The 25,857-nt window shown below is 42.7% G+C and overlaps 1 protein-coding gene across 2 annotated transcripts in view; it reads left to right on the top strand.

The window, feature by feature from the left end:
• The first annotated feature begins 122 nt into the window (after positions 1–122).
• The window catches only part of gas2l3 (growth arrest-specific 2 like 3), a 27,507-nt gene continuing 1,772 nt past the window's right edge, over positions 123–25,857 (top strand). The window contains exons 1-9 of one of the 2 annotated variants that reach the window (XM_026147331.2): positions 123–230; positions 13,313–13,368; positions 20,036–20,222; positions 21,143–21,261; positions 21,526–21,667; positions 22,610–22,673; positions 22,760–22,901; positions 24,730–24,834; positions 25,152–25,857. The exon at positions 25,152–25,857 is cut by the window's right edge and continues 1,772 nt beyond it. In XM_026147331.2, the coding sequence (XP_026003116.1) occupies positions 13,345–13,368; positions 20,036–20,222; positions 21,143–21,261; positions 21,526–21,667; positions 22,610–22,673; positions 22,760–22,901; positions 24,730–24,834; positions 25,152–25,857 (1,489 nt within the window). In that variant the 5' untranslated portion in view covers positions 123–230; positions 13,313–13,344. Of the gene's footprint in view, positions 231–10,946; positions 11,112–13,312; positions 13,369–20,035; positions 20,223–21,142; positions 21,262–21,525; positions 21,668–22,609; positions 22,674–22,759; positions 22,902–24,729; positions 24,835–25,151 lie in introns of those variants that run through there. The other variant, XM_026147332.2, reaches the window with a different exon arrangement.

Genomic DNA, 25,857 nt, shown 5'->3' with positions numbered 1-25,857 from the left:
TGTTTTTTCTTTCTATGAATGGATTTCAGTAAAATGACCCTCAGGTGAGGCTGAGGCTCCGCCCCCAGCAGAGCGAACGCTCTGATTGGCTGGTTCGAACAGCGCTGCCCACAAATATCCAGCAGCAGTGGCGACTCTGGAGAAAATTAGTGGCGAGGAGTCACACAAGTCAACATTTCCACAAGGAGTAGAAGTTTTTCGTCAAGAGTCTGCTTCCTGCTCAGCCGCTGGTAAGTCTGAAACTGTTACTTTCTTTGTCACAGGAAATAAATAAAAGACGGAAACTGTATCTGAAAGTTTTCGCCTGTGCAGAGGTTGTCTGCGGGTCCTCCCGAAAATCTTTGAGGGAGCCTCGTGGACTGTGCTAACACGGTTCCGACTAAAGCGCCGTTATTTTTCCAGAACCAGAGAATATAAACTGAATTATATACGGGTTTTAATAGGTCTCTGAATTAAAATAAAAATATTCAGACGTGTTCCTGACTGTGTCTATTTTGTTTTGGTTTTTTTGTTGTTGTTTTTAGAGAAAACTCTGTTTTTGAAGCACAGGTCAAGTTTGCTTTTAAAAGTTGGTTGCCTATTTTTTTTTATTATTATTATCGTAGTTAACTGTTCTGTGGGACAGTTGCTTTTCTCTTCATACAGACTGTAATTATGTTTTGAGGCACTTTGCAAACCATTTCGCATCCTTGAACTGTAAAGATTCCTCTTGACAGGTCTGTGCGTGCTGCTGCGGTGTGTGTGGCGACGCCTCCCGTTATGGAGCAAGGCCAAATTTAGGGTGGGAATAAATAGTTAAGAGGATTAGCAGTTTACTAGTACATATCTAACCTAGGAGACTGTGTGTGTCGAGGTGTTGCAGGGGTAGAGGCTGAAGGCGATGATGTGTTTGTAGAGGAGGGTGGATCGATACCAACACCGGTGTTGGTATCGATACTAGCTTGATAGGATCGATACTTTGTTTCTGTCCTCTAATTCAGAATGTAGCCAGCTGACTTGTCTTACATAATTACATATCTTTAAAATATATTTTTTGGAAATGCAAAAATACACTTCAAACATACGTTATGTAAAATGTCTGAACTTTTTGTGTTAACTGTAAGTTCTGTTTTATTTTTAGCCTATAGCACGTTTAGACATAAGACGTTGATCCAAAAATGTGTGCAGAATTTGGTGAACCTGGCCCTGTATTTATTTTATATTGGATCGATACCAACATTTGCAGTATCGCACAGCATTATGTTTGTTGACAGTAGAGTAATATAAAGAGTAGGTTAGATTAGCGGCTCTCATGCAGCTGTTTTTGCATCAAAGAGCGCCCGCTGTGCCCACACAGTGAAGAGGGAGTACTTTTACATGAAGTCTCGGGTCCTTGACAATCCTCCTTTCCTGCTGGAGGAAGAGGGATGAAGTAAAAGACCTGCAGGTGCTTCCTGCAAAGAGTGTAACAAAAGGGAAGGACCATTCACACATTGCGCCATAGGTGCTGGCAATCAGTTCATGGTTGTTTATTTTTGTCTCACAACAAGAAGACTTTTTTCTTTTTTCCCCTGCTGCCTTTAGCTCGTCAGCCTCAATAACAAAAAAGAAAATGAATATTTTAGCATTTTATAGACAGATCCTATATAGTACATCATATCTGTTAATCTCACCATAATTGCTGGGTGTGAACATGCCGCTGGTTTGACCTGCACAGTCCGTTTAGAAAGTGACTTCGATCATTAGGATTAGCATCAGTGATCAGGTTAATGTACTTGTTGTGCCATGTTTAGCTCTATTCACACTGCTGCTATTCTTAGATGCCCAGATGAAATCCTGTTATCAGGCTGGACTTTATCCAGCATCTGAAAGTTGAGCCACGCAATCCAACTGTTAATGTAGTGCTTGTTTAAAACAAACAAACAAAGGGCTTCTATTTTTTTGCTCCTTGTTGGACTTGTTGAAACCATTACTGTTCTTGTTAGCTGAAGTCTGTATAGTTGTCGTCATTGGTGCACCACGTTAATGAAGGGGAAAAAAGTAATAGTTTTATTTCAATTTTGTTTTTTTCACAATCATTGGGGGCATTACCATTAGGCTTACCATTAATCACATCGTTATTGTGGTTCGGCTTACCATATTCTTATACCAGCGCTAATGCTGAGTTTGGGGTTTTTTTTTTTTTTTTTTTTTTGTTTGTTTGTTTTTTTGGTTCTTTTTTTAGGTTGTGACAAGTCCACACCATCCGAGGCTGACCTGTAGCTCTCGCTGTCAGACGTTCCTGGGCTTATCTTGTAGCTGGGTGTGCTAAGAAAACATAAATGCACGGTGTCACTGATAACGAAATGGAACACTTTTCTATCTCATAAAAATTCATATCTGTGTTTATCATTATTATGGAAAATGTGATATGCCCCACCCCTACCATAATCTAAGCTCTGGTATACGCTGCTGGAGGAGACCAAAAGGAAGCAAAAAGGAGACTGATGACTACATTTGTTTGCAAGGTGGTCTCAAACACAAATCCAGATAATTTCTAATGTTGATTTATGTTTGATAAATGTGTAAATATTCAAATGTTTGAAGTATATGAGTGGTGTGTTCACAGGTTTCTTTGCTGAAAAATTGCTACCGGTAATCCACAATTAAATGGCTGGTTTTTGAAGTCCTCTAGAACAGAGGTCCCCAACCGGTCCGTGAGTCGTTTGGTACCGGACCGTAAGAGTTGAGGCTCAGGTGTGAAATTTATGGTTTTCAGGGTTTTATTGGTTTTAAACAATAAAAACAATTTATTTATTTATTTTAAAATTGTTTTTATCATTAACTCCGTTTCCCTGGAGCTTTTCCCGTGTGTTATGAATGAATCTTCCCTTTTTGGTACTGGTTTTATTTTGTTGTATTTACACCTTATAGGCTGGTTTTGTTGAACTTGTTGACTACTTTTTTCTTTTTTTTCTTTTCTTTTTTTTTATTAAATTTGATTCCCTTGGCACTGTGCTCTCATCTAGACTGTAATCTGTCTCCAGATTGACAACAATACAGTGGCTCACTTTGTTTCAGACATGGCTGTCGTTGGCCTGCTCTTGATAATTGAGTGCACACATGAGCAGCAACCTCATTTCCAGCTATCTTCATAATCACCATCTGCTTGATCTTTGGCATCAGGCCTCATGTTTTGGACCTGCCAAGGCTCCCTGAAGCCCCTCATCCCCTTCCTGTAAGCTATATCCTAAATAAATGAGGGCTAATCCAAGATTTCATTACCATCTCTATTGTGTCCACACATGCAGCATCTCAGCCCATATGTGCCCACAGCATGTTTAACTCATTAAGGCCTGCTTTGTCTTGTGTGTGAATTTTAAAAAAAACCCCAAAAAAGTAAGGGATGCTGATGCTTGATAGGTGGAGGTCTGTAAATGGTGCAGAGCGCAGCTGACATGCATGCATTATTCATAGGTGGTGTTTAATATCCAGAGTCGTTCAGTTGTGCAGTAATTGGAATGGTGGTGGGATCAGCTGGAGCAGCAGTTAAACCATTAGTGTCTGCAAGAAGAACTCCATTGATGATTGTCTTCAGATCTATTAAAATCTACAACTACTTGGTCCTCGGTTGAGGAATTATTAAATAATATTGTTTGTAACCTGCCTCTCTCTAAAAATATTTAATTCCCAATTACTTTGTTTGCAATTGGTAGTAATCAGCCGCCCCTTCTTTAAGCCTCTTGCAGCTTTAGTGGGTGCAGCGTAGCTCAATGTGAACTTTTGCTACGCCTGCTGCACGCTCTGATTAAACGCAGGGCCCGCCGGTATTACTGCTTTCTAGCATGTGAACTGTCTGAACAAGGATGATCATTTGTTAGTAAGTCTTTTTTTTTTTTTTTTTCAGATAACAAAAATTGTCTTGTTTCAGTTGCGCCATTTGGGGCTCACCTAAAAATGTAACTTGGTGTGAGTTATCTGGCTTGGGACGGGCAGTAGGAGTGTCGGGGCTGGTGACCCAGTGGGCAGGCTTATATAATATAACTGTAGGGAACACAGACTTTGAAAAGGTGCATGTTTATGATTTATCTGAGAGGGAACTTTAGATTTGTGTTTTGTTTTTTTTGGTTAAAACTGTGTACATACTATAGAAATCTGGAACATTCAGCACTCTCTGAACTAGCTGAACTCAATCATTTCACAGTTGAGTTAAGCTCATTTGACTAGTTCGTGTGTTTTGTTTTTTTTTTTTTTTTTTGTTTTGTTTTTTTTTAATGAAATGAATAAAGGATCAGCTGACTGATTCAGCTGTAAATAAACTTTTTGTTTTAATGTATAAATTAATGTATAAACATTTAAATACACTATAAAAGTAAATGTGTTGTAGGCAAATCATCTTGCATTCAGATGCTGTAGCTGCTTCTTTTGGGGGGGGGTTTTTCCCCTCTGATCAGTCCTTCCACCTCATCTTGGCACCAGTGAGGCTCATTGTGTTAAAGGTGCCCCAGATTTTAAAAGTTTCATGCCCTCTTAAACTGATTTGTTACTGAACAAAAATGTGGCTAATAAGGCTGAGCTCAACAACCACTCGACCTTTTACATCTCTCTGGCCTGACTCTGTGAAGAATTGATAATGGCCAAGATGGATGTTTTGGGCTATAGGGACTTATCTGAACTGACCCTGATAAGACCTGTAGCATAGCAACACTGAGGCTCTGTGTGTGATTATTGACAGATGTCGGACATGGCAAAAGATAATGTCCGTGTGCCTGATTTTTCATATTATCAGTAAGGAAAATGATTAACTAACATGTTTACAGTGGAAAAGCATAGTCTGAGTCTGGCCACATTTCTGCAACTTTTTCCTTCCAGGTTTAACTTTCAGTACACAACGTCACATCCCAGGTCACTATTAATTCAATGAACTCATGGTGTTGTGCTTATTCTTCAACTGTGGTTGAATTGAAGAGGTCAGTGTAGTTGGTGTACACGTGAGGTCAGCAGACACAGCTCAGAGTAGGGATCTTGCCAAGTGTGGTGCATTTTAAGTGTTACCTTGCCTTGTCAAACACTGGTGATTGACGCAGCCAACTGACGGCTGATGTCACACAGGAACTTAATTAAAAAAAACAAAACAAAACAAAGTCAACTGTGAAATTGGGGGAAAATGTCTGTTTGAACTGATGTTTGAAGCTTTGCAGCTGGTGTAGAACTTGGTTAGAGAAGGGGCTTGTTGCATTTTGGTCAAATCGGAGTCTTGACCAAGAAATATTTAATTTATTTTTTTTATTTATTTTTTTTTTTTAGTAGCTGTTAAAAGCTTAAAGCTCACTACAGATGAACAGTTGTTTGTCCTACAGCGGCCACTGTAGGTAGGACTGTGCACTTGAATTGGGAGCAATAAGAGAACAGAATTCATACTGCAGTCTGCAATCTACCGATCCCTAGTGGTGGTATTTTACACAATGTACTAAATAATGATGTGGATGTCGGAAAGGCTTTTCATAAATATGAGATCTTTTTGAATAACTGAACTTGGTGTGTTTTGGATAAATGCATGACTGATTATATATTTTGTGGAAAAGTTTGACTCCTAGGATGATTTTATTTGTGGTATTCCTTTTTATTGACCTAGACTTGGCTTCAATAATTTTCTTCAGCGGTCAAGGTTGTGGAAAGCTGGGTAAAAAGCCTGATCCTGAGTCAGCAGAAAGGGGTTTTGAAATCCTACAGTTGACCTGGTAACATGTATTGAGCCATGGATTAGCATCAACAAATCAAAATGGATTGGCAGGTGGCTCCCACTCATTTGAGCCTTTAAGATGGGCTTTGCTCCCACTGACTCTCCTCTAAGGAAAGGCTGCTCCAATGAGGACAAAGGAGTCAAGTCCAAGAAATGATTGAAAGGGAACGAGTCTTTTTACTGTGGAAAACCACGATTAGCAAGCCTGTGCAGGCCAGAGGTGGTGGTGGCTTTAGACAGAATAGTTTAATTAAAGATGCAGGACTTAGTTAACTCACAGACTATTGAAGTATATTTACTTTTTCATTCTCCTCAACTGAATGAATTTCCTTCTGAACACAGTGCAGTTGGGCCCCATCTGTAATGAAAAGGAGGGAGACCAGGCTCCAAATGAAATGCTCCTTCGACAGAGTAATTAAGTCCAGACACAAAGGGCTCAGCAGGAAAGAGTTTAATAGGGGAGGAGTTGGTATTCTCTTGGGGTTAGTCGGGTCCAGCAGAACTTCTTTGGACTGCAGGAAGGCAAGGCAGCAGAGGGTTCACTGGCCCACAGCCACGTCACACTGTGGGTAAAAAGGACTGGGATATTACTCATCTATTTTCTCTGCTGGTGGTATTACATTAACCAGGCCATTGCTTTCACATTAAAAACATCTTAACTAAAAGGATGTCCAGCAGAATCCTTGTAGATTTCTAATTTATAGAAGGCCTGAATGTCATAGAAACAAACTGGCTTGTATGATTGGTATTACTGTCAATCTCTATGGATGTCCATGCTGACGTCCTGATTAGATATGTTAGCACGTTGGAGAAAAGAAGGTATGTGGCATCCATAACACATTATTATTATTATTATTATTATTATTATTATTTTTTTTTTAATACTGATGGACTTAAGTCATGCACTAATGAGACATGAGTTCTTCTACATCTCAAGAGATCCCTCGAGGACTTTTGGAGTTCACATGGCTAACTTTTCCTGTATCTTTACCCATGTTTACTCCATTTCCACCCCCCACCCACCAACACGTACACAGTGTCATCTAGTGGAAAATCAAAAGGACATCACCTCCCGAAACATTCTACTTTTAACTCATTACGTAATCTGCTCTCATTTCTGTTTTGCACTTATGCACGGGTGAGCGCATGAATCGCTGGAGCGCTGCAGGCAGCATGTGTGCGCCACGTGCTGTGTGTGTTGTGGTGACGGAGCGTCGTGGAGGTGGATGCGCTCTGCTGTCTGGAATAGCGTTGATCCTCTTAAATGATTACTGGCTACGACTGGAGAGAGGCGATCTGTGTTGGTAACATGCGGACAGATGCCTCATCCCCACCCTCAACAAAATGTGCACACAGCATCTATGTTGAGTTACGCTGCAGGGAAGCTCCAGCTAGGAATATTTCCTTTAAGTCCTATTAAAGTCTGAGTATTACGCATTATCTGAAACTGCATACACACTGAAGACTGCAGTGGTCATGTAGATGGACCATCTTGAAAGGGGCTTCTTTCTACACCAAGGGAGTAAAACCTGTAACAAAGTGTTTCTTACTCATAGCTAAGGCTGGGCCATATCATACCGTTCATGGTAATACTGGTATAATGTTGGGCAACGATAAGAAAATGAAATATCGCGATGTGGGTAAAACGCGCATGAGCAGTGCCTTTGTTTTCATACGCACATGGCAGGAACGGAGAATGAGAAGGGCGAAAGCGGATTGTTGAATGAAACGGATGAGCCAGAATTGGTTTGTAAAAATGCTGCAACTTCAGTGGTGTGGAACTGGTTTAGCTTTCGTCTGTCAGATACACAACAAAGCACTATTTTTGGTAGAGCATGCTAGCGGGCCGTCGTTATTACCATGTTGTGTGTGTTTTTGTTTTTTTTTTTTTTGTTTTTTTGTTTTTTTGTTTTTTTTTTTAAAATATGGCACACTTAAAATCAATCCTTTGATTTTTCTAAAAATCGACAGTGCCCCTTATAATCCCGTGTACCTTATGTATGAATAGGGATGGGTATTGTTTAGGTTTCATCCAATACCGGTGCCAAACCGGTACTTTTGAAACGGTACCGGTGCTTAAAGAACAGAGAACACAAAATTGGTCCAAAAACCTCATGTTCAGCTGTGTTTTTTTTTTTGTTTTTTTTTTTTGTTTTTTTTTTGTAAAAAGATAACAATGTTAGCCTTTTCTGCAGCTATGGGGCATATATGGTATCACTCTTGGCTGGAAGCAGTGCTTAAACAATGGAAAAAAAAAACACAAACTTTGTCCAAAAACCTCTCATGTTTAACTGTTTTCCACTTTTTCTTTGGTCATTTTAGCCTTTTTGGCCAGGGTGAAGGGAGTATCTGCCATCAAACAAGAAGACAGCCGCATGTAGCTATGATGATGTTTGCTAGTTCACCTTACATGCATTAATGTAATAACGTGGTTAGCCTACTCAACGTAAATTACACACGAACAACAACATGAAGCTACTCACGCAGAGAACGGCTGCTGCTGCATCATCATCCTCATCATTTCTGCTACACTGGCAGGGCTAGGGGCCAGGACTCTCCTCTTCGGGTTTTTGGGGGATGTTGCATAACAGGCAACCCACCCGCAGTAGATGTGCTCGGTGTGAGGTCTCACAGCAAGCTATCAAATACGGCGCATTTCTCAGCTTTTTAAAAAAAAAACGCTATGCGTCGCCAGGTGTTTCATCGGATTTGAGGTGTTACCTCCTTTGACAGTATCACAGTATCAGCTTAAAGCACTTGTTGCAGGCTGCTGAGTTTGCATATTTTGCTGTGAAGTACAGCCAGACTTTTGACCGCTTTACCTTGGGCATTTTTAATCTGTAGCTCTGCTCTAAAAGAACGTACGTACCTGGCCCCGCCTACTATCCTCGGAAACGTAAAATGATTGGCTAGAATTAAGTGTATTACAGCTCAGGGAAAAAAAAAAGCACCGAAATGTGCGCTGCTTTTCGGTCTGGTTACTACCGTTTATGTCAGAACCGGTGCCATCATGGCACCGGATACCGGTACCCATCCCTATGTATGAATTCTGGTTGTATTTAGTACAACTTTGCTAAGCTACGAATTTTACCTGGCTCTACCTGGCTCTTGATTTTAAGAGCCAGGATATTGAAGAAAAAGAAAAAAATCCTGTCGACAAGAGCTGTAAGTTGATGAAGACGCATTCCATATGGATTGAAGAGTGCTGATGTTCCCTGATGTTTTCCTCTTATCTAAATGTGAATGGGACATTATCACCAGCCTGAATTAGTCTGAGATTGATAAAATTGATCTCAACCTTACCCTGATCCCAACCAGTTATCTCTGCTATGCCAAATCATTCCTACCCTTAAGCTTTACCCCAATGATAAGTGCGCTGTAGCAAATGCACTAAATTACATGGAAACGTGGTTTAGAGGGGAACAGACTGGGCCCTGTTTTTTTTTTTTTTTTTTTTTTTTTTCTTCCCTCAGACGACCTTGGAGGAATGTGCGTGGTAGTTCTCAGTGTCATAGAGTTAAACACTGCCCTTTCCAGTGTGCCACACCAAAGTTCACCATAGTGAAACGTGCTTTGTCTTCGCCTCCCCATTTTTTGACTTCAGCTCTCGCCCTCCTCTGTGCTTGACATTTGACTGTGTGTGGGTGCCTTTGGTCTCTATAGGAAATCGTGCTCTCAGGCTCTGCTGGAGCCCCAGATGCACACAACTGGAGTCCAGAGCCAAAGATTTGCCCTTTGTCCAGTGTTGTTGAGCGTGACCCGTCACGAATGCATGTATGCCGAAAAGAAGCAGAGCCATTCTGGATCTTTAGAACTCTAAATGTCGCCATGTTTTTCCACTGCCTCTGGGTATTTTGCTTTGTAGCCCTGAGGTTATGTCCAAAGCGTGCTTTAAAAGACTTCACTGAAATCCTCTTAAGCTTGACGTAGATGTAACAAATCATGCTTCTCAGTGCTCGGTCTCTGACCTAATCTGTCAGTTATTGCCAATACCCATACTGCAACAGTCACACACATTCCCCTGAACTTTATCTCAAATCTTAAAAAAAAAAAATGTTGTTTGATCTTGAGCAACACCAGGAATTACTCGGAGAATGTTGTGATATCTTGCAGAGAATTAGACAATCTACAGATGCTGTGGCAAGTCAACAATCTGGGTTTGATTGTCTACTTGAAGCTACTTGAAACAACTGTGTCAGACCAACATCTGGGCATCTGATCCGATGATGTCATGTGTTCTGCTTTTGCCGCCTTGAAGTTTACTCTTTGAGGCCATTTTCTTGAAGCCCTTTCCACATGGATGCTAATGTCATTTTCCTTTGCACCTGCGGCTTAACAACTGGAGAGGTTCTTACTGTTGGCCTGCCTCCATCCTCAAACACTCTGCTGGGTACTGGCTTGGAAGATTGTGTGGATGCTCTGGTGGGACAAGCCTGGGGGGGGTTAGGGTTAGGCACCCTGATTGTGTGTGTGTGTGTGTGTGTGTGTGTGTGTGTGTGTGTGTGTGTGTGTGTGTGTGTGTGTGTGTGTGTGTGTGTGTGTGTGTGTGTGTGTGTGTGTGTGTGTGTGTGTGTGTGTGTGTGTGTGTGTGTGTGTGTGTGTGTGTGTGTGTGTGTGTGTGTGTGTGTGTGTGTGTGTGTGTGTGTGTGTGTGTGTGTGTGTGTGTGTGTGTGTGTGTGTGTGTGTGTGTGTGTGTGTGTGTGTGTGTGTGTGTGTGTGTGTGTGTGTGTGTGTGTGTGTGTGTGTGTGTGTGTGTGTGTGTGTGTGTGTGTGTGTGTGTGTGTGTGTGTGTGTGTGTGTGTGTGTGTGTGTGTGTGTGTGTGTGTGTGTGTGTGTGTGTGTGTGTGTGTGTGTGTGTGTGTGTGTGTGTGTGTGTGTGTGTGTGTGTGTGTGTGTGTGTGTGTGTGTGTGTGTGTGTGTGTGTGTGTGTGTGTGTGTGTGTGTGTGTGTGTGTGTGTGTGTGTGTGTGTGTGTGTGTGTGTGTGTGTGTGTGTGTGTGTGTGTGTGTGTGTGTGTGTGTGTGTGTGTGTGTGTGTGTGTGTGTGTGTGTGTGTGTGTGTGTGTCAAGCTAACAAAACAATGGATGCTTTGTGAGAGGGGTCCCACCGTGACAGGATTGTTGGGGGGAGGAAGCAAGGGGGTGGTCAGGGCTTAGTGAAGCATAGCCACTTGATTAGTCAGGGCTCTCCCTTTGCACCTCCTCCCATCCATCTCTCGTCCCACCCTCCCTCCTTGTCATTCTCTCACTGCTTTTCCCTCCCCGCTAACTCGTGGAAGCAGAGACGTTGGAGCCGCTCTGCACGGACACATCGCAGGGTTTTCGGCTCGTCATTGAGGATGTTTTGGACGTTGATCAGAGTTGCTTGTTGCAGCATCTTCCCTGACTGTCCGAAATGTTTGTTGTTCTCAGGTAAGTTGTCTCGTGTTGTCATCCTTTCTAGTCCACCCTGACCTGTCCTTGGTCGCTGACTTGCATTTCATCTCCGCTGGGCTGCAGTTGTGGTATTGGATGACTGTGCACAGTACTGTCGGGCTGGCTTCTGATGAACGAATCATTTCAGTGTCAGTTGTAGCGGTATTTTTATGTAAAGCTGCAGGAATGTATCTTTTTTATGTCAGTTTTATCAATCTGTTTATGACAACATCAGTGGAAAACACCAGAACAGTGAAATCCTGCAGTGTAGAAGTTTCACAAACCCATTTCACTTTCCATTTTGTGGTGGATATCAGCTGAGGTTTGTGTCCAAGGAGAATGTAGGGGTTGGTGTTGACAGACTATTGCCTCAGCTGCGTTGACCAAATTGTCAGTGTTATTAGGATCTCCATGCTTGGGATTGCTTTCTCACCCCACCCACTGTCTTTCTTTGTCAAACATACACGCCCTCGGGGACATTGGAGGGTCAGGGTAATCCCTCACATCCTGTGTGGGGAAAAATGCAGAGCAGCACTCCATCACTCCCTTTGTGAGAAAGTTTGATTCCCCCTAAACTCATTGCATGTCCTGCAAAAACAGCATGGACCTCCTTTTTAACGCAGAAGGTTGTTTGCTGTTTATATCTTTAGCTTCCTTCTGTTATTTAACTCAGCACAGTCACATTTGGCTTTCCTGTCTAATTCGTTAATAAAACAGGCCCTCTGTGACTGAGAGATGAAGGAAAGCTATGAAAATTAAGTTTGGGAGAAGAGCCACATGGAATGGACTTTATGAAATAATCAACATGTGTCCAAATGGAGCTTAGAAGTCACTGTTCTCATAGGGCTCTGCCTTGACTCCATAATCCGCATGTTCCAGTGTAGGGTTGGCCAATAAGCAAAATTTATTGATTATAGTGCTGCACCTTCATTATTTGTATTGATTTATTTTTTTGTACAGTCACTGAAATGTCAGAAAGTCCTGATTGCTAACAGCACACATTATCTACTCTTAAACTGATTTATTTATTTATTTTTTTGACTCACCAGCAAGACAAAGCAGCTTATGATTGGCTACGTTGCCATTTCCACTTTGGATAAAGTTTGTAATGATGTTGTCATACACATGAAGCCGTAGTATTGGCAATACTTCACTTGATTTTAACCTAGCTAAATTACCAACTGTGTAAATTCTTCCAGCTAATACATAATTTGTCATTTTATCCTCACCTAGCTTTTGCTGTATGGGGCTTTGCCAAAGTACTGATTAAACAACTAGTCAATTGATTAATTTTTTGCATCATTCATAAAAATGACATGCCAAACCTTTTCCAGCTGTATTTTATGTTCATCATATTAATGGATGCAAAGATGTCACTTTGGTGTTTGGGGAAACTGAGATTTATTACATTGTTAATTTTAGGCTCATCATTAAGCAGGTTTAGCAACAGTGAGTGGCTGTCTAACTTGCAGGTCTTGTTGGCACACACAGCTTACATGTAGTGAAATGTGCTGTATAAATAATATTAGATTACCTGGATTTTACCCTGCTCTGAATATTAGTGCAATTTTTTATTTTTTTTTTAAACCCTCAAAGTTGGATAAATGAAGAACATTTTCCCCCTCTGTACGAATACAGAATGCCATATGTTCTCAGAATGAGTTTCATGGTGGAACCAGTTTTTAGAGAGAAGCCGGTTAGTCATCCACCTCATACTTGTGCAGCATTTCTCTTTGCTGTCCAGCAACACCAAGGTCTCAAGACTCTTAAGTGGATACCACTCCCACTGCTGTTTCAAAAGAAACGCCTAAAAAGCATGTCTTTTCATGCTGCACTAAAGTCAGCTAATCACCTCCAGATCCATATTAAATGCATCAACATGATGTGTTTATGCAGGAGTTGGTGAACTGTTCCTTTAAAACTCCCTTAGGTAGCTTTTAATCAGATACCCTGTGCATCTTGATTAGCAGTTTTCAGGAACGCAGATGCAGCTCTCTGGAATTTCTTGTTCGCATTCTTTATGTAAAAGGTAAATAAAAACAGCACAAGGATTTTTATTAAATTGAAAATGGTGCAAAGACAACACAAGATGTTTAAACACATTGTCCTTATTAGCATTTGCTGTTACGTTTTGCACTGTTGTAACTTCATTTAGTCTGAGACCTGTGTTTTTCTTCTTTTCCTTCATGTTTCTACAGAATGAAAAGGGGAATCATCTAGGATCAAAGTAATGGCTGTCCAGGCTGGCATCCAGGTAGGCTCATCCCCCATCTCAAGTCTGATATACATGAAGCTCACAAACACATGGATGTTTAATTTCAGTTTAAACCAGTGCTGTCCTCATTCTGGGCTTGTACAGCCACTATATATTTTAGCACATGCTGTAGTGCTAACTTGATTTTGAGTCCTTATCGTAGCGCCCCCTTTGGGCCAGTCAGAGCCTCAGTGCTATGCTGAGGGAAGAAGTTCCCACATACTGCACATTGTGGTGTTCAAATTAAAGAAGTGCAGACATCTGTCTTTCCACTCAACAACTGTGGTGAGCCCACCTGTGTTGCAGCATGCCATCTTGTTTTTGTTATGCATGTCTGACGTTCCACTGCTCAGACCCTGAGGAGTTTCCCCACACATTTTTAAGGGGGGAGTGGGTGGAATGCACAATGGTTTTTATATATTTGTTTGTTTTTTCTTTCCCCCTCTCTCTACCCCTCCCAGCAACGAAGTGTTACCCACCCCAAAAACCAAAACAACACATGTATCATATTACAAATTTGTCACATGCTTTTCTCTGGTCTGGAAAGTCCTGGCTCTCGCTGCCTGTCTTGGACTGAAGATATGCAAAATATGTATCTCAGTGCTATGTGGATAACATGTGGCAGGAAAGCTCTCTGGCTGATGCCAATGTGTTGATGAGGCTTTTGGGAGCTGTCGATGAACTGTGGTTGGATGCTGCAGATTAAGAAAAGTTTACGTTACTTAGAAAGTTTGCCTGCGCCAGATAATATTCAGTTTCCTTTGTAGTTTATGTAGCACCGTCTCTTAAGTTCTTTTGTTTTCCCCAAATAATGGTTTGGTAGCACCAAACTATAATCTCAGTGAAATTTGGAATGTAAAAAACAAGCTGGGTAAATGAGAGTATAAAGGAAAAGATTTTGCTTGCCCAAAAAATGCATCGGCTGTTCACATGTGGAAGGAAGGTCCTTCTTTATAACTTTTAATTTGGATTATCAGACCTTTAGCAGCATCTCAAGTAGGGATGGGTATCGTTTAGGTTTTATCCGATACCGGTGCCAAATCGGTACTTTTGAAACGGTGCCGGTGCTTAAGCGGTGCTCGAACCGGTGCTTAAAGAATGGAGAACACAGACTTTGTCCAAAAACCTCTCATGTTCAGCTGTTTTTTTTTTTTTGTTGTTTTTTTTTTGTTTTTTTTTTTGTTTTTTGTTTTTTTGTAAAAAGATAATGTTAGCCTTTTCTGCAGCTATGTGGCATATATGGCATCACTCTTGGCTGGAAGCAGTGCTTAAACAATGGAAAAACCACCAACTTAAACCCTCTCATGTTTAACTGTTTCCCACTTTTTCTTTGGTCATTTTAGCCTTTTTGGCAGGGTGAAGGGAGTATCTGCCATCAAACAAGACAGCCGCATGTAGCTATGATGAGGTTTGCTAGTTCACCTTACATGCATTAATGTAATAACGTGGTTAGCCTACTCAACGTAAATTACACACGAACAACATGAAGCTACTCACGCAGAGAAGAACGGCTGCTGCTGCCACCATCATCCTCATCATTTCTGCTACACTGGCAGGGCTAGGGGCCAGGACTCTATTCTTCGGGTTTTTGGGGGATGTTGCTCCGGGTCCGATAACTGGCAACCCACCCGACGTGCACGGTGTGAGGTCTCGCAGCAAGCTATCAAATACGGCGCATTTCTCGGCTTTTAAAAAAACCGCTATGCGTCGCCAGCTGTTTAATCGGATTCTTGGTGTTACCTCCTTTGACAGTATCAAAGTATCACCTTAAAGCACTTGTTGCAGGCTGCGGAGTTTGCATATTTTGCTGTGAAGTACAGCCAGACTTTTGACCGCTTCGCCTTGGACATTTTTAATCTGTAGCTCTGCTCTAACAGAACGTACGTACCTGGCCCCGCCTACTATCCTCGGAAACGTAAAATGATTGGCTAGAAGTGTATCACAGCTCAGGAAAAAAAGCACCGAAATAAAGCACCGAAATGTGCGCTGCTTTTCGGTCTGGTTACTACCGTTTATGTCAGAACCGACACCAGTACCCATCCCTAATCTCAAGCTTCTTCAGTGCCACAGAGCAGACCAAACAGACCAACGTAGATGGAGAAGAAGGGTATTTAGTGGGTTTTATTTTCCAAATATCAATCAGTCAGAGGTTATTGATCCGTATCAGATTGTAGTGATGATGCAGACTGTAACACTGCAGCGACTTCCACAGCTCGACTCAGAGCTTCACTGCCCGACTCAGAGCTTCACTGCCCATGTAGAGCACCATCACATTCAATAATCGGTCACACACTGACTGCTCTGCTCACTCATGCTGAAGATGTTATTCACTCATGGAAGTCTAAGCAGCATATGCGTTCATCTATAATAGCGTCAGTACAAATGCAGCGATTATCATATGTAATGTCTGAGGCTTTGTTGCCCCTGAAACCTCTTGTGATAGTAGCTGTGGGTTAAAAATCACACCAAGATAAAATTAGATGGGCTTTTAGCAGAACTTTCCTATCACGTGAGAACACAAGTGAGAAACTGAGATGGATATCTGTAGACATAGACAGTGTATGTACGCACGCGCACATATGGATGTATGGATTTATTTATTTTTGGGTGTGCACTGAGAACAAAAGTAGCAAGGGGGGGGCAGCAACATTAGCTTGAATTTGTAATGACTACAGTCACTTTCAGCTCTGCTTTGGTCTCCACCACCTCCTGGGGGGAATATCAAATTCCTTAACTGCCAAATGCTCAATATGCTGGTTGTTGCTAAAACAGAAAATGGATTAGCAGAAATGACTACAACCACTAAACAGACATAACAGACAGGAAAAACTTTAAGATGATAATGGTCACCTATAAACTCGACCAATCAGAAAGCTCATATCATTCTGAAAAGAACAGAGTGACTTTGCTAGCTTAGCCTAGCCAAACCAATCTGCTGTGGGTTTGTTATAATCCTAATGGGTTTAAAGGTCAGTCAGGCCATGGGAAGTAAGGAAAACTCTTACATTGGGAAATTATCCTTCAGATCCGGTTGAGCTACACAACATTTAACTTGATAAATTCTTGTTTTCAATGGACGTCTTTTGCATGAGTCATTGAAATAAAGATAAAAAAATGTTTTGCATTCACGTGACTCTTTCCTAGCTCGGTGTGCTCAGAACACTCCATAAAGACTCTTATTCACCCATTCACACACTGCTGCCATTGGGAGCAACTTGGTATTTAGCATTTTGCCCGAGGACACTTGGAGGTCAAACCACCAATGGTTTAATCAGGGGTCAACTTCTTTTACCACCCTCAGGATTAGTTAAAGAGAACACATCAAGATATTACTAGATGGAGAGAGATGTATAGATGTAGCTCAGTGTTCCCCTTTGACCTTCTTACTATTTGCTATTGTTTGAGGGAATTTAATTGCCCTTGGTGTAAGTGGCTTAAGGTAAGAGCATCAGAAACTAGTAATTCAAGTAATTGGCAACATACAGGCATAAAGCCCCCCTTTTTTTTTTTCTTTTTTTTTTTTTTGGATTACCAATACACAATCCTGTACCTAATGAGTAAACAGAGAAGGGTTGTTTGGGGAGGGGTCAATGTTGAATGCCCCTATACTCTCCTTCATTAAGCTTTAAAACCTGAATGTTCACTGAGCCTACATACAGTCAGGTGCAAGTACTAGTTTGAGAAGTGACGTAAAAGGTGCTGTGCCGATTAGAATTGCTGCCTGACCACTGGGGATAATCCAAAGTTGCACTACGCTGCATGTTGCAAAAAATAACATGCGTTGTTGTGACTGTAGAGAACACCGTGGGCAGGTTAAGCTTCTGAGCTGTTGCGTAATCGGTGTCTTTTGAAGTGAGACAACCTTGAGACAGCGGGACTGTTCTGAACATCGGGCGTTTTGCCACTTTCCCGTGTTTTTAAGCTCCTCAACACTTTGGGGTCAAAGGTGATATGACATGGACTCACATGGGGCTTTATCTCAGTTCAGACAGATCCACTATCACCAAAGGATTATTTACATCTACCCTCATTCAGGTCTACCTGTACGAGTCTGTTTTGGCTCTTAAAGCTCTTCAAAGTGCAGACATTGGAAAGCTGCAGGCAGGGACCCCAACACAGAGCACATCAGCTTTCAGCAAAAAGAAATGTGATGATTGTTAAGTTAGAAATAACAAGAAAAGAGGTCCTGTTTTGGAGGTGGGTTGCAAAGCGGCTTGTATGTAGGCTAAAGCCTCAAATAGCACCTCATATAGCATCATTGTATCATCTAATTTAATTGATGCATGGAAGTTCATCAGCTGAGCCATCAGCTTGTATGAGCTGGCACTGTTGAACCCAACTTTATGACACTGTGAGATCAGGTGCGATTGAAACCTCTCACTCTACAAACAGGATTCAAGTTGGATGTTCGAGATGTATGGGAAACATAGGCTATGATGGTCGTGAATTTTGACCCTTACTGGTTTAAAAGTCAGAAATTCTGGCCCTCTGCTGCTTTCATGAGCTTTCCTCTTGAGAATCCCCCAGCTTAATGGCTGTGCCGTATTAAATCACCGGAGCAGAACCTCAAAGTCAAAATGTGATTTGCAAAAATGGAGGGCACACAGCATGATTGTGTTTTTTTTTTTTGCAGTTAAACTGTATAGGAAGAGTGTGTTTTTGTTTTTCCCCCACTTTTCTCTCTGGAATCCTCATTATAAGACTGCATATTGACATTGAAGGTTAAAGACCAAGTTCACACAGTCCTAATAAGTTCTTAATCTCTTATAACCTAAAATGAGGGACAATCATGCCCCCAGTTCCTTGAAATTCCCTTTTTTAATGTAGTTTTATTTACTATAAAGATAGATGCATCTTGCCAAAGACTCAATATCCCTAATTCAGTGCTTCATTGTTTACAAGACTACTCGAAGCTTGCACATACAGTATCCTGAACAGTGTCTGGGATAGCTCAAAGTATCAGTACAGGCCCATTACTGTATAACAGTCTCTCTCTGTTCTGCTGCCCAGAAGGTTTCCTGTTTGTGAATTAGCGTTTGCTGAGCGAATGCAATTCATTCAAGGCCTCAACAAGACTGCGGTTTGTTTTAAGCACAGTGGACTCCGTGTCCCCTTTTTGCTCAATGGTATGAGATGGATGCAAAGATTAAAGACTGTATCCTAGACAGATGTCAGCATACAGGGTAGGAGGCGGTGGGTGTCATCCTGAAGTGAGTTATGTAATGTCTGGACGAGCTGTCACGGTGCACATCTGCTGCTGGTTTCTAGATTACATGGTCGGCTGCCTGTAAACAATCAAAAACTTAAGAACAAAATGGGGTAACTAGTTTGTGCACTTGCATCACACACCATACAGACCACACACACTCGGGGAGAAGAAGCTTTAGCTTTGTCTTTTACGTGACCACATTGCTAATACTCTGACAATCAAGGTTAATGCTATACACAGATGACTTTGCAACCCCATCAGATGTTGTCTCAGGAGTATTTTCTTTCTCTACTTTCTTTTTAAATCAGATTTAGTGACTTAAACCAATGACTAAAAAAGTGAGGGAGAATGGAAAGGGAGTGTGTGTGTGACAGAAGATATGAACATGATGAGACATCACTGTCTCGAGCTGGGGTCAGCAGCTCACTCCAGGCAAAACATGTATTTATTTGTTTTTAGGTCTGTCAGGAAAAAAAAAATGATAAAGTGAATAATGGCTTTTAGTTAGACATGATCTCAATTAAAGTAAAACTGAAACACACAAACTGATGATGGAAGGTTTAAAAACAGGCTGAGCTTCAGTGGATCTGTTAGAGCATGTTGTGTGGAGTGTGTTCACAGAAGTGAAGTGTGCTGTGACTGCATCCCTGACACGTCCTCTCTGCATGGATGGCTCCCATAAATTCCCCTCATTCTCTCAGTGCTGGGCTGAATGGGTAGGTAGGCTATCATAATGTTGCAGAGAGCCAGTCGTGGAATGATTCCTAATCTTTAGTCATTTTTCAGTGTCTTTTTAAAAAAAAAAGTCTGTGGACTTGGTGTTTTCACAGACTGTGTGCTGACTGAGGCATGCTCAGACTTATAACACAGCTCCTCATGGAAAAGATAATATTTTCTGTGCATTTGTCTGAACAACAAAAGCCTGGAGGTAAAGGAAGTAAAAGAGTCGGAGAACAGGTAGCTTACCTGCTTTCAAGCAGGACAAACTCTGCTCTGCTGTTCCTCTGAAGTCCACTTGTGTTGCATTCAGCTGATTGGACATGACTTGTATTGACGGTGTGTGCCTTTCCAAGACTCGATAGTTTAGTTTGTGTCAAAGCACAAACCAAGCCCTGACATCCAAGACAGTTGGCAGCATTTAACCTCCTAAGACCCGAACTCTTCCACGGCATGCATTTTTAATTTCTCTTTGATATTTGGGCTGATTGGGGCCCGATGAATGTAAAAACAAAGAATTACCAGATTTTTATTTTTTTATTTTATTTCGATAGAACAGTGGTAGTATAGTGTCCTCGTAAGTGGATATCAGGCCCCTGTAGAGCAAAATTGAGTATCTGGGTCTAAATAACCAAAAATGTCCACATATGTGGACGCCAGGTCCTAGGAGGTTAAAACGGTAATTTGTGTTCTTGATTTTATTTAATTGTTTTTCCTACATGTGCGATTCTTTGTTTCCAGGTGTGGTTTGGGGAGAAGTTTGACGCCCCCTCACTGAGCCCCAAGAGCCCTCGCAGCCCATTAGTGCAGCGGCACGGCCCCGGCCTAACAAATGTCTTCCAGTATGACCAGTGGTTGGCGGTGCGGCACGAGGCCACGCTGGTGCCCATGCAGGAGGACTTGGCCATATGGCTCACTGGCATGCTGGGTAAGCATCAGCTGTTCTGCATCACTTTTTCTTAAACGTTTCCAGGCGTATTATAAAACCGTGCCTGTGTCCAAACCTGTGCGTTTGGGAATTAACAGCTGACGGTTGCATGTGAACAGTTTCCACCTCCAGGCTAGGAAAGTACTGAAGCGCTATTGACACGGGTTTCCCATGTAATTGGATTTGAATGCCGCTATTCCCAACCAGCTCATAGCAAACCACTGAAACCACAGTGGAACCAAATCTTTCATTTTGTCCGTGTGTGCTATTCTACTGACATCTATTGTCTCTTTTAGAATATAGGAGGAAATCAAAGCTGACTGGTAACTCTATTGTTGTTGCTGAATACGTTTGTGTTTTCAGAGGCAGACTTTGAGTTTTCTCATGAGGAATGTGGGCAGGTGCTGACACTAAATGTAAATTATTGGTACCATGACTACAAAGACCCACATTATAAGATTTGTTTTAAACTGTTTGACCATTGATCATCAATCCTGAGAGGCTGGACGTTGCAGAAGCAGGTGGCAAACGGTGGGTAAAGTTCCAGGCCTCGGGGGCTCACTGTTGTTGTTGGAAAATAAACTTTTGCAGAGCAATCGTTCTCACTTTGCGGGACGGTATCGTGGATTTTGTTCCCTTGGTAGCCTTTGTAGAGTTGCCTAGAGCGGTGATTTTTAACAATAAAGAGTCGTGGGAACGCTAGAATTCCTTCAGTAGGCTCTTGCTGAAAAGCTGAAGTCTTTCAGTGTGGTATCTGTTTAAACAAAAGGACAACAAAAGGCTTTTGTTGTGTGAACGTGATCTTTTCAAAGAACTGGAAAAAACCAGGTAAGGTAGGCTGTTTTAGCATTGAGCTCGGTTACTGTGAGTAGAGATTATTCTGTAATTTAGAAAATATAATAAACTCCTCTCTTTTCCAGGAGAGGAGGTGAGAGCCGAGGTTTTCATGGAGGACCTGAATAATGGTGTGAAGCTCTGCAAGCTTATCGGTGTGCTGCAGACTAAGATCGCTGAGAGCTGCCCCTCTGCGCTTAGCAAGGTGAGTCACGCGGCTCAGCTTTCCTGCTCTCACATAAGGAATGTTTGGGAAGACCTATGAACGCCCAGTATGATGAAACTAAATGAATTTCCTGGACATACAGTCCTTTGTGCCGTGTGTTTGGGACACATTTTAATAGAATTTGACCAGATTATATTCAGCCTATTGACTGCTGGATTTCTGTGTATTTTCTGTGGTTTGACATAAATCGCCTCGATGTCATGGTTCGTGACGATAAAGGTTTACTTTCTATCCCCATGACAGCTGTTTCCTACAAGGAAGGTAGCATGCAAGCGGGATGCCTCTCCAGGCTCCTTCTTTGCTCGCGACAACACCGCCAACTTCCTGGCCTGGTGCCGACACATCGGTGTGGAGGAGACCTGCTTGTTTGAGTCGGAAGGCCTCGGTAAAGACCTACAACACACTGCAGCACAAACCAACAACAAGCTGCTTGCTTTCTGTGGTGGAGTCCTGTTTGTAGCCGTGTGCTTGTTACCTTTTAAGTAAGATATCTTTATACAAGCTCGTGCACTGCAGCTTGAACTCTGACCGCCATCTGACTTGCACTTGGGCCAGATTCTGGGCTGTTGACTTACCGTAAGAACACAAAGTAACTCATTAAAATTCTTCAGTTATTAAACTTTAAGCTTTGTTCTCAGTCTCAAACTTTGGCACAGGACAAATGTAATCTTAGTTGATAAAAATCTTTTAATCCAGGTCATTTAGATGCAACTATGTGAACACACAACATTTTTTCTATCAGCTGACTCCTGCTTTTGGATTAAAAACCTTAGAAAAAGGTTTGCGCTTTCCTGCACGCTTTCCTTTTTCACCTCAGTGTTTTGAGGTTTGTAGATTTGTACTAACTGCTATACCATATGTAATTATCCTCAACTTCCAATGTTGGGCTTCATGTTCAGCATGCTAATGGGATGAAAAGGACTAGATCCGGGCTGTAAGTTGAGTCTGCTCTTTAAGCTGTACTTCTTAATGGTTTAATAGGATCTGTTGAGGAGAGCAATCACTCTGAGTACTCTCTATGGGAGATCACTTCATTACAAATGAAAGGCTCCCCAGCAAACTGGATTGGGGCGATTTGGAGCACAGCATGTGTACATGTAGATAAATGTTTTTGTTAGTGCCCTCGAGTGACTGTAGTTATGCTCGCCGAATCCCTCATCGTCTCCTCGGGGAATAATTAACTTTAATGTTGCTCTCGTCGCGTCACCTTTTGGAGTTCAACACGTGAATTCACTTTGTCGCTCCTGTTCTGTCTGCTTCGCCCCATCCAAAGGGAGCAGGAGCGTCAGCTGTTGTTGTAACTAATCTGCTTTGTTTTCCACCTCAGTGCTGCACAAGGAGCCTCGACAGGTTTGCCTCTGTCTGCTGGAGATCGGTCGCATCATCTCCAAGTAAGTCTTTAAACACCGAAGGCACTTTTAGAGGGATTAGAAATGGTTTAAGATTGAATTTCCACTGTAATCTCTGTGCGTCTCAGCTACGGCGTGGAGCCTCCTGTGCTGGTGAAGCTGGAGAAGGAGATCGAAATGGAGGAGACTCTGCTCTTGACAGAGGAGCCGCCTCCGGCGGTCAAAACCTTCAGCGTGTGTTGCCAGCATGGCGGCCTCTACCAACCCGGGGTGAGTTCAGTGATGAAACAAACTGAAACAAACACGATATGAGGTTTTTTCACCTTGAGGCAAAATCTGTGGCTTCCTTTAGTGACGTCGCTGTGTTCGGAGCACGTGTCGTCTGGATTACGATCCTGATAGGTCGCGTAGAGATGAGGAGATGTTTGGGAATTTAAAGCACACATTGGCGTGAGGCTGCTGAACATGTGGTACGTGTGCAACTGCATTGATGCTGAGCCAAGATGGCGCCAGACGGCCATCGGCACCCCAGAGGGTGCATGACGCATCAGAGCCCACCATGTGATGCTCTGTCGCCACTCGAGGTCACGTGTGACGGCAAATGACACGTGACCTCCAGGCTACACATGTGGGCCGTCGTACATATGTACTCGCAGTGGGTGGAAGTGGTCCATCTCACTCTGCCTCACTGATGGAGACTGAGGGTGGTGTTAGGAGGGTTCAGCCCTCTGTGTGGTTCACTGGGTAAAATGATGCACCAACACCGTCACAGTTGATAGTTTTATTCCCAGAGGAGATGGCTGTGCTAAAAATAAACTGCACTCGTTGAAGTGGAAGGCACTTTGGATAAAAGCATCCACAATCCCAGTGTGTCTATTACCAGCTGAGTCTGCCCATTACATTTGAGCAGCAACAATCAGCTCCTTGTAACCTGTGCTGCCTGACAGGTGCCTTCATCACCCGGTCATTGGTCTCATCTTTAGAGAAATTTTAACATAAAGTCGACGTGCTGGACTTCAGTGACACAGAAGGTGTAGTTATTGGATGGATTACTGCTCGCTTAAGCAAACGTGAGGTCATTAAAGTAGGGTGACCATATTTTGATTTAAAAAAAAAAAAAGAAGACACTTGACCTAGTCACGAAGAACTTTAATAAAAATAGTTTGAAAATGTAACCTATTTAAACGATGCCTTCTCTGTGCGGTTAATGAATGGTGAAATAAAAAACATCATATAGGCTTTTACAAGTCAACAAGTGCAAAAAAAAAAATAGCTTAAAAACCTCTGGAAGTAAATAATGGTACAAAAATAAGTCTCGTCTGTGTAAGAAAAATTACTGGGACGGTACGAGGGAAATTTCTTTTGCAGTTCTGAAAAGCTGCACTTGCGCTTTGGCATCTTTTAAACATCATCAGGTGCGCATCTGTGAGCCCGAACAATTTACTTGTTGGATGATGTCACACATATGGGTCCTCTGTAGGCGCATAGAAAACCCGGACATTTTCATCAATCTCAAAAATCCCCCCGGACAGAACGCGAACAGCGGACATGTCTGGGGAAAAGAGGACAGTTGGTCACCCTACATTAAAGGGGACCTGTTGTGCTGGGGGGTTTTTTTCCCCATTATTAAAGATCACCAGTGTTTTGCATTATGAGTGTGTGGGCTCAGGTAGAGGCAGCTCTGAATAATTGGTCTGCAGCTACTTTTTCAGCTCTTGTGCTGAGCTGACATCAGTTTGGCGTTATTTGATCATCTCAGTCATGGTGATGAGATGGGTCATAAAAATACTGAGCCAGAAGAGGGGCAGCCAATGAGGTGCAGCTATTTTCTGGATCACTTCAGAATCTAAAAGAAATGTTTGCGCCACTCTAAATCTTTGCGCCTTACCGTTTGAGAATTTCTACTTTAGAGATGGATAAACCCAAAGTGCTGCATGCAGGATCAATATAAGATCTATGGAGTAGTAAATGAGCTCTGTAGATCCCATTTAAATCCTTGCTGATATCCATTACGTTGGGAATGCAGCATCGCTGCCAGGCAAACTTTTAATTTAGCTTTCTAATTGCCTTTTACTGTGTCTTTCCCTTGCTCATTTAGGAGCATGACATGGACAACCCACCCTGCAACTGCTCTAACAGAGTGTCCATCGAGTACCTGTCTGAGGGACGCTACAGACTCGGAGATAAGACCATCTTCATTCGGGTTAGTATGAACGCACACTGCAGTTGAGGTGGGCAAATGAAAAACAGCCAAAGACTACTCATTTTAGCAAGTATGCACGGTGGCTGTTGCCAATGTGTGCATCCCCTGGCAGTCGCAGCGGCTTTAACTGTAACTCAACATGTAAGCTCATTAACCAATTGTGGCTGGATGTGATGACATTATAAAAACGCCGCTGTCCAAAGAGCCAAACTACATCTGTGTGTCTGCAGTTACTGAAGGACTTGTTGGTGTTGGACTGTCCAAACTGAAAATGAGTGAATTTTTACAGCAGCCCTTCTTCTGCTTTGTGTCCTCAGATGCTTCATGGCAAACATGTGATGGTGCGCGTCGGTGGCGGCTGGGACACCCTCCGAGGTTTCCTGCTGAAATACGACCCGCTGCGGGTACTGCAGTTCACCACTCTGGAGCAGAAGATCCTGGCCTTCCAAAAAGGCCCCCCAGGCCTCGGGGGTCATCATGGGAGTTCAGCTCCTCCTCCTGACATGGACCCGCTCGCTGCTGTCACTGATCTCATGTCACCTTCATCCTCCTCTTCATCTTCTTCCTGTTCTACCTCTTCCTCCTCTTCGACTCAAGCCTGTAAGCCAGCGTCTGTGTCTGCCGTAGGTCAGACGTGTCGGTCCTACAACGCCTCTCCAGCCTGCACACCCACAATGCCCAGGAAGGGTTCAGTGTGTGCGCCTAAGAAGAACATCCAGATGACTGGGTCCTTCCCCAGGAAGCCTACCCAGCTTCCTCTGCCTGTGACCTCCAAAGGTTACTCCTCTAAGCCCCACACGCCTGTGGGTAGCACTTCCAGGCAGTCTCCTAGCCCTGGGTGTCAGGGTAGAGCTCTGACTTCTCCCGCAGCTCCATCACCTGCTGCTGTGGATCCAAGCTCCACCTCCAAATTAAAGCTCAGACCACCACCTCGCTGTGCCTCCTCTCAGCCCAGAAGCCCCGTCTGCCCTGAGCCGTCCTCCAAATGTCCCAAACCCTCCAGCCCCAGCACCTCTCCCACCT

The sequence above is a fragment of the Astatotilapia calliptera genome, chromosome 17 (assembly GCF_964374335.1).
Source record: "Astatotilapia calliptera chromosome 17, fAstCal68.1, whole genome shotgun sequence".
Taxonomy (NCBI): Eukaryota; Metazoa; Chordata; class Actinopteri; order Cichliformes; family Cichlidae; genus Astatotilapia; species Astatotilapia calliptera.
The sequence above is the reverse complement of the archived record's forward strand: the minus strand, read 5'-3'. Positions and strand labels throughout refer to the sequence as shown.